The sequence below is a fragment of the Saccopteryx bilineata genome, chromosome 1 (assembly GCF_036850765.1).
Source record: "Saccopteryx bilineata isolate mSacBil1 chromosome 1, mSacBil1_pri_phased_curated, whole genome shotgun sequence".
Taxonomy (NCBI): domain Eukaryota; kingdom Metazoa; phylum Chordata; class Mammalia; order Chiroptera; family Emballonuridae; genus Saccopteryx; species Saccopteryx bilineata.
The window spans coordinates 131,752,213-131,760,299 of record NC_089490.1 but is presented as its reverse complement, the minus strand read 5'-3'; the positions used below and the strand labels follow the sequence as shown (position 1 = coordinate 131,760,299).

The window sequence follows — 8,087 nt, the reverse complement described above, 5'->3', positions numbered from 1 at the left end:
GTACCTAAACACAGGTTGCTGGTTGGATCTCCGGTCAGGGCACATACAGAAGCAGCTCGATGTTCCTGTCCCTCTCCATCTCGCTAAAATGAATAAATAAAAAAATTAAAATATATAATACCTTGGATGCAAGAATGAAGTAGTTGGAAGGCGGGTATGGGGCATTCCTGAGGGGAGTGAGTGCCATATTAAATAAGATAATTAGGCAGTACATTTGCTGCAGGACATGTAGAGAATGCTAAGTACTGTAAGTAGACACCGACAGGTTCATTTACAACCCTACCCCTTACCTTTTGCTATTGGGAAAAGTGAGGAAGCGCTTCAAATCGAGAGTCACCTCATATTCGGACTTATACGGTAGGCAAGGACCCCACCGTCTGCCTTGGGCCCCGCCCAGGACTGCATGCGCATGTGCGCTGGGATCTGGGAAGGTTAGGCTGGTAGTCGGCCTGCGATGGGTGAGGGTAAGCATGTTGAGTAGCTAGATGGCACCGAGAGGAGCGCTGCAGACTGCGGCTCTGGGCCTGGCGCTGCGGCTGCTGCTTGGGTTCGGGCTGGGTCTGGAGGCTGCCCTGACCCAATCTCCGACCCAGGCTATAGGTGAGTGAGCTCCGCGAGGCCGCCCTGCTGGTGCTCACCGGCACCGCCTTGCCATTGGCTGCGCCGCACGTCTGTCCTGGACCCTCCTGCATGTGGCTGTGGACTCCTTAGCCCGGAGGTTTTGTGAACCTCTATCGATGGAGGAATTCACTGCCTACCTTTAACTACCCTGCTGTGGCCCTGCACATACCCCGCGCCTGCTCTGCTTTGTAGTGACCCACTGTCACCTCCAAGCCGCCCTTCAGCCGAGCGTGGGCTGGAAGGCTTGCTGCACACTTTGGTTGTCCGACCTCTAACACTGCAGGGCGGGTCACCTGGTACCTAGTACCTACCGCAACAGCTGCACCTTCCAAACCCTCATACCTGAGCTGAGGCCATGTGGCTGATTCTTCTGCCGTCATCCCCCCCACCCCCTTCCCAATCGCTGCACTTTCCTCCTCCATCCTTAGAGAACACGTTCTCCCTCCCTATGACCCCTGGCCACTGTGATGTTGGTGGCTGTCTCAAGTTCCCAGAGGCAGCTGGGAGGGTTAGAGTGGCCTCTGCACAGGTGCCCTGACTTTAAGCTGTGAGCTCAGGTTCACACACATACCCCATTCCTCCGTAGGTTCCCTCTTATCTGGTCTGCTGCCTTTTCAGGTTTAATGTTCCTTCAAGGAAGGTGGGACTCATGTTAACCTAGTACCAAACCCTTTACACAGTTTCCTCAGGACACTGAGGTAGGGGCTCCTAACTTCCCCATTAACAGGTGAGAAAACAGGCTGGGAGGGGAAGTCACTGGTCTGGCACCCCAACTTATGAGGCATGGTCAACTCTACTCTGCTATTCAGTTTACATAGGAACACACACTCCAGCAAGCAAGGGAGAGAAGTCATTAGTTGTCTGGGCCAAGACTGGTTAGGTCTGGTGAGGAAGCCAAGTCAAGAGATCGCCAGTCTCCCATGGGCAGGGAAGGAATCTGGCTCCAGGTTGTCTACAGCTCTTCTGAACTCCACCCAGCTTGGGGACTTCTGTGGCCTACAGCTGCAGTTGGTCCTGGTGGTCTGCAGAGTGTGCGGTGTTTGGAGGTTGAGGCCCCTGTGAGTAAAGGTGGAAGAGGCAAGCGGACCAGCATCAAATGGAGTGAGTGGGTCTAGGCCAGGGGTAGTCAACCTTTTTATACCTACTGCCCACTTTTGTATCTCTGTTAGTAGTAAAATTTTCTAACCACCCACTGGTTCCACAGTAATGGTGATTTATAAAGTAGGGAAGTAACTTTACTTTATAAAATTTATAAAGCAGAGTTACAGCAAGTTAAAGCATATAATAATTACTTACCAAGTACTTTATGTCGGATTTTCGCTGTTTGGCAGAATAAATCTTTATAAAACAACTTACTATAGTTAAATCTATTTTTTTATTTATACTTTGGTTGCTCCACTAGTTTCATTTTACTGATGAAAGCTGGAATGCCCACTAGTGGGCGGTAGGGACCAGGTTGACTACCACTGGTCTAGGCTGTGACCAAACCAGATATTTGCCACCTGTCAGGCTACACCTAGGAGGAAGCCCTAAAAGGTTCCTCCCCTGCTCTGTCCCTTAAACTCCTGCCTGCTGGCTCCGGTTCCAGTTCTTCTGTGCTCCTCCAGATCAGCATATAGCCCTAGCTTCACTGTTGGGGGTCAAGGAAGGCTCAGTTCTCATCTGAGTATGACCTGTGTCTACTTATTGTCAGGTACAGTCCTGGGCTTTTGATCACAAGGTCATGGCTCTGACACAATGAGTGTCTATAGTCTATTCCATATCAGTTTAAGGACCATTGTTATAAATGGGAAGCAGAGACTCAGGAATCTCAGAGGGGCATGAGACCCCTCCCAGGAAACAGACTGAGAGCTGAAGGCTGAGGAGGAAAGAACCAGGCACAGAGTAGAGGGAGGAAAGGGTGCACTGGGCCAGGGAGCAGCCCAGACAAAGGCTCTGAGGTGGAAACAAGCCAGGCCTCTTAGAAAAGCAGTGAGGAGGCTGGGAAGAGGAAAATATGGAAGGAAGTGAGGTTCCAGGAAGGGTTCAGGGCTGCGCTAGGCCTTGTGGGTCACATGGAGCAGGTAGGATTTGGTTGTGAGAATGTTGGGGCATTGGATGGCTTTGAGCGGAGGACAGGTGAGGGTGGGCGACCAAATGATGTGACTCAGAGGTCCCCAGTGTCCAAATGAAGATTGGGGCGGGGGCCTAGTGAAAAGGTTAGTACATTCAGGATGTGGAAAATGGTCAGATCTGGGAGAGATTTAGAAGCTGAGTTGACAAATCTTGGTGACTACCCAGGTCCTTTATCCAGGGCCTCAGTCCCCTTTGTTAAATAGGTGGAATGTCATGAGCCCTGCTGACCCTGACCATGAGCCTGATCCAGGGCAGGATAGGTTGAGGGATGGCCCCTACCTGAATGTTTTTTTCTTTTTTTTTTAAGATTTATCAGTTTTACAGAGAGGAGAGAGAGATGGGAAACAAAAAGTATCTACTCATAGTTGCTTCACTTTACCTGTTCATTGATTGCTTGTCCTATGTGCCTTGACTGGGCAAGCCCAGGTTTTCAAACTGGCAACCTCATTGTTCCAGGTCGATACTCTATCCTCTGTGCCACTACAGGCCAGGCTCCCCAAGTCTTTTTATTTTATTATTTTAGGATGTTACTGGCCCTGGTCAGTTGGCTCAGTGGTAAAGCATCGGGCCAGCATGTGTATGTCCTGGGTTTGATTCTCGGTCAGGGCACACAGAAGAAGTGCCCATCTGCTTTTCCACCCCTCTCTTTCTCGCTTCTCTCTCTCTCTCTCTCTCCCTCCCTCCTCCCCCTTCCTGCAGCCATGACTCAGTTGGAACGAATTGGCCCTGGACATTGAAGATGGCTCCATGGCCTCTGCCTCAGGTGCTAAGAAGAGCTTGGTAGCTGAGAAATGGAGCACTGCCCCAGAGGGGCAGAGATTGCTCCCTCGTGGGCTTGCTGGGTGGATCCTGGTCTGGGCGCGTGCGGGAGTCTGTCTCTGCCTCCCCTCCTCTCACTGAATTAAAATTTTTTTGTTGATTAATTTTGATTTTAGAGAGAGGAGAGAGAGAAAGAGAAAGGCAGCGGGGGAGGAGTGGGATGTATCAACTCATAGTAGTTGCTTCTTGTTTGTGTTTTGACCGGGCAAGCCAGGAGTTTTGAACTGGCGACCTCAGCATTCCAGGTGGACACTTTATCCACTGCATCACTACAGGTCAGGCTCCCCAAGTCTTTTTAACCATGAAGCTTGGCGAGACTCCTGGAGAGACCATCTAGCCATTTGAAGCCTGGTAATGACTCTGGGATCAGTGAGATCTGGGCTCGAACTTTTTCTCTGCCGTGAGTCCTGCCGCCTTTCTTCTCCTCAGTGTTTTCTGTAGAATGGGGATCGCAGTAGAACCTGCCAGTAGGCCTCATGGTGAGGCTGTGAACTCTTTGGCTTCAACCCCACAAATAGTAGGTCCTCTGCAAAGGGAAGCCACCAGTGTAGTTCCAGTGTCCTGGAACCTGGCCTATCTCCTAGTGGTTGCTGCCTGTGACCACTGGATTTCTGGAGAGGGTCTGGACCTGGGCCTCCCAGGCCTCACTTGTGTTCATCTTGCAGGCCCCAGCCCAGGCTCATGCCCGCCCTCCGATTTCCAGTGCCGCATCAGAGGCTACTGTGTGCCGCTTATATGGCGTTGCGATGGTGACCAGGACTGCCCTGATGGTAGTGATGAGGAGGAGTGCAGTGAGTGGCCACGCCTGGGGCAGGGCTTGCAAGGGGGGTGGGACCACAGGAGACAGCGCTTGTAGAAGAGATGTGGCTTTCAGGGGGCACAGTGGGGTGGAGTCTGAGGATGGGTTAGGCTTCTAAGGAGGGAAGTCTAGTCACAGGCTTGAGAAGAGGTGGGTTTACAGGGAGTTGGGAATTAGTATGGTCTCGGAGCCAGAGGCTTGCCAGGGGATGGGATGTGGGGAGTACCTAGGCCTGTTGCAGGAGTGTTTGGGACGTAACTGACCCTGTTCTCCAGAGATGGAGCTGTGTACCCAGGATGGGCAGTGCCCGCCACCCACAGGCAGCCCCTGCTCTTGTGACAGCATCAATGACTGCCCCGGTGGCATCAACAAGAACCTTCCCAACTGTAGCAGCCAGCCCTGCCTGGAAGGGGAGCTCCGCTGCCCGCTGGGCGTTACCTGCATCCCACACACATGGCTGTGTGATGGCCATCCAGACTGTCCTCACTCCAGTGATGAGCTTGGCTGTGGTATGTGCCTTGGGACCTCATCGTGACTGTAGCGGTGAGAAGGGCTGGTTGTTAGATAAGGATATCTTACACCTTCTGGTGGGTGAGCAGGCTGGGGCCATGGGTATGTGCATTTGCTCTTGTCTGCATCTCTGGGGGCAGTGAAGGGTCACTCTTGGTAGTAGTGTTCACCAATCTCACTCAGTCTGGGACGGAAGATGAGCCTTAAGGTCCCCCTCAGTCGTCTGCAATACCTATTCATACCCCATGCCATGTGTGCCTCTTCCCCAGCTAATGAATGCCTGGACTTATTGCAGGAACTGAGGCCCTCCAGGAAGGCATGTCTGTGGGGACCCCTGTGACAATGGAGACTGTCACCTACCTCAGGAATGCCACAGTCACCTTTGTCAGGGAGCAGGACTCAGTCCAGTCCAGAAATCGAAGTGCCTATGGGGTTATCGCAGCTGCCGGTATGATGAGTAGGCCCTCCTACTCCCACTCCCACTCCCACTCCCTGGGCCTGGGGCAGTTGCTCCTGGGATCTGGGGCTTGGGGAAGGGGCAGGCTGCAGACCCTAATCCCTATGCATTAGGAGCTTGGTGGGTGTGTGTGGGCTCTTTTCACTCCCTTACCCGCTCCCATCTGTCTGTTCCCACAGTGGTGCTAAGTGCAGGTCTGGTTGCTGCCACTCTGCTGGTGTTGTCCTGGCTCTGTTCTCAGGGGCTGCTGTCAGAGAACAAGGCTCTGAGGATGAACTCTTGTCATCACTTTCCCGGAGCCCTCAGTGTGGTAGCTGTGGAGACACGCGCACAGCTGCTGGCACACCAGCCCTCAGACATGGGTTCTTCTGGCTACACAGCACTGCAGACCTAAGCACCTACAGACTTGACCCTGGAAATTGAAGGTGCTTGACCCTCCTGAATGTCGGGAGCCTGGATGGGGAATATGTCCCAGCTGGAACCAAGGGGTTGGCCCCAGGCCGCTCTGGGGTGATCCATGCATAGACACTGCGGCTGCCCCACCTGGTCTGAGGGTGGTGATTAAACTTATTTCATATCCTGCCAATGGGTCTCTGTGTCTCTCTGCCCAGGCAGCCTGGGGCCTGGGCTGTAGCCTCCGCTGTGGTGGGGCACCCAGCCCTGGGCGCCTCCTCGGCCATTCTGCATCTGGCTTCCTGGGACTCAGAGCAGTGGCAGTGGGGCAGTCTGCCTTACCCATAGGCTTCTTTAAGGAGAGCAGACCTTGGGCATTGCCTCCTGGGGTCTGAGGGGATCCCATCTGTCATGGCTGCCTTGTCTTTGAGATGGAAGCTAACCTCTGCCCCACCCCATTTTAAAATGTAGGTTTTATTATTCAGGTATGATAAGGCCAACAGAGCAGGGAAGGACTGCCATTGAGAAGATATGTTGTGGACCCTGGCCGGTCAGCGCAGTTGGTTAGAGTGCTGTCCCAGTACACCCAGGCTGCAGGTTCAGTCCCCAGTCCAGGCACACACAAGAAGCAACCAATGAAAGCATTACTAAGTGGAACAACAAATTCTCTCTCTCTCTCTCTCCCTTGCTGCCCCTCTCTAAAATCAATTAAAAAAAGACACATTGTAACTCACTAAGAGGAGGAGCTTGCCATTGCAGGCAGGGCCAAACAAGGAAGCACCATGGTCAGTCGGGAGGCAGACAGTGGGCGGAGAAACGTGAGCCAGAGCCTTGACTGTGGTCCCCACCAGAATGGATGATGAGGCAGGGTAAGCAGGCTTGAATTGCTAGTTTGAATAGTTTCAGCTGGCTCGGCATAGGCACTGTTTATTGTGTACCTGTTAGCCTGGTGACAGTGATGCACTCAGGAATCCTGAGACACTCACCCGAGTCATTATTACTAGTGCTGCCCCCACAGACATTTCTCTGACCGGAGCCAGTGTGGCTGGACCAGCGCTTATTGTTCTTAACATGATTCCAGGATGCACCTCAGCAGCAACCATCAGGGGATTTCGAGGAACAAGACTTATTACTAATGGTCCTGGAGCTTTCATGGCAGGGGCAGGGCCCCAGAGCCTGGTTGGCGGCGGGAAGGTGGACCTATGGCTCTGCCTTTATTAGTGCCCGAGAGTGGTTCATCTAGGATTGCCTGGGGGAGAGAAGCAGGTGGTTGCTTCTCTTGTGTGCCCTGACCAGGAATCAAACCCGGGACATCCATATGCCAGACCAACGCTCTATCCACTGAGTCAACTACCCAGGGCCTAGTTTTTCAATTTTTTCAAATAAATATGAATTAGAGTTGATATTCAATGTTATGTTAGTTTCAGCTGTGGAGAATAGTGGTCAGACATTTATATAACTTACAAAGTGATTCCCCTATAAGTCTGGTACCTATCTCACACTGTACATAGTTATTACATTGTTATTGACTATAATCCTCTATGCTGTACTTACATCCCTGTGACTAATTTGTAACTGCAATTTGTACTTCTTAGTCTCTCCCTTTTTTCACCTTTTCCCCAACCCACTTCCCACCTGGCAATCCTCATTTTGTTCTCTGTATCTATGAATTTGTTTGTTATTTTTGTTTGTTTATTTATTTTTTATTTTAGTTTTGTAAGTGAGAGGAGGGGAAAGATGGACTCCCACATGCACCCCAACCAGGATCCACCTGGCAATGCCTGTCTGGGACTGATGCTTGAATCAATTGAGCTATTTTTGGTGCCTGAGGCTGATGCATTTGGCCCCCCTGAGCAATCAGTGCTGGGGCCAATGCTTGAACCAATCAAGCCACTGGCTGCATGAGGGGAAGAACCAGATGGTCGCTTCCCTTGTGTAACCTGACTGGAAATTGAACCCTGGACATCCATATGCTGGGTTGATGCTTTACCCGAGTCAACTAGCCAGGGCTATTTTTTGATTTTAGAAAGAGAGAGAGAGAGAGAGAGAGAGAGAGAAGGAGGAGAGAGATGAGAAGCATAAACTCGTAGTTGCTTCACCTTAGTTGTTCATTGATTGCAAGATCAGGATTACAAGTGTTTAAAGAAGGCAAGGAATTAAGGAATTTCAGACTAAAAGATCCGTCTTCCCTGCTGTTCCCCTAATTTATATTGTGATCAGGCCATGCTGCAATAGAAAATCAAGTGCTTAAGCTTGAGGTCAGTAAGTCTCTTACTGAATGTTGCCCACAGTAAGAATTAGGGGAAAATAGAAGGATATCTCAAGGATGGGAAAAATCCGAGGGGAGAGAGTTTGAGAAGGTGTTTCTACTCA

At 51.4% G+C, this 8,087-nt stretch overlaps 1 protein-coding gene across 3 annotated transcripts; it reads left to right on the top strand.

Moving 5' to 3' along the window:
- The first annotated feature begins 396 nt into the window (after positions 1-396).
- On the top strand, positions 397-5,903 carry CD320 (CD320 molecule). Of its 3 annotated transcripts, XM_066266664.1 has the most exons (6): positions 481-600; positions 3,436-3,499; positions 4,221-4,346; positions 4,630-4,863; positions 5,160-5,312; positions 5,501-5,903. In XM_066266664.1, exons 2-6 carry the CDS (start codon positions 3,484-3,486, stop codon positions 5,713-5,715), a joined length of 744 nt encoding a protein of 247 aa, XP_066122761.1. In that variant the 5' UTR covers positions 481-600; positions 3,436-3,483; the 3' UTR covers positions 5,716-5,903. The 3 variants fall into 3 exon arrangements, with proteins under 3 accessions (XP_066122756.1, XP_066122751.1, XP_066122761.1); XM_066266659.1 differs by lacking the exon at positions 3,436-3,499 and having other exon boundaries at positions 397-600; positions 4,221-4,325; XM_066266654.1 differs by lacking the exon at positions 3,436-3,499 and having other exon boundaries at positions 398-600.
- Positions 5,904-8,087: the final 2,184 nt, after the last annotated feature.

Bases quoted from the DNA above. Each gene is read 5' to 3' on its own strand.
- CD320 (XM_066266654.1), top strand. From the start codon at position 486: ATGGCACCGAGAGGAGCGCTGCAGACTGCGGCTCTGGGCCTGGCGCTG. The intron at 4,347-4,629 runs GTGAGTGGCCAC...CCTGTTCTCCAG, and splicing joins TAGTGATGAGGAGGAGTGCA to AGATGGAGCTGTGTACCCAG. The intron at 4,864-5,159 runs GTATGTGCCTTG...GACTTATTGCAG, and splicing joins CAGTGATGAGCTTGGCTGTG to GAACTGAGGCCCTCCAGGAA.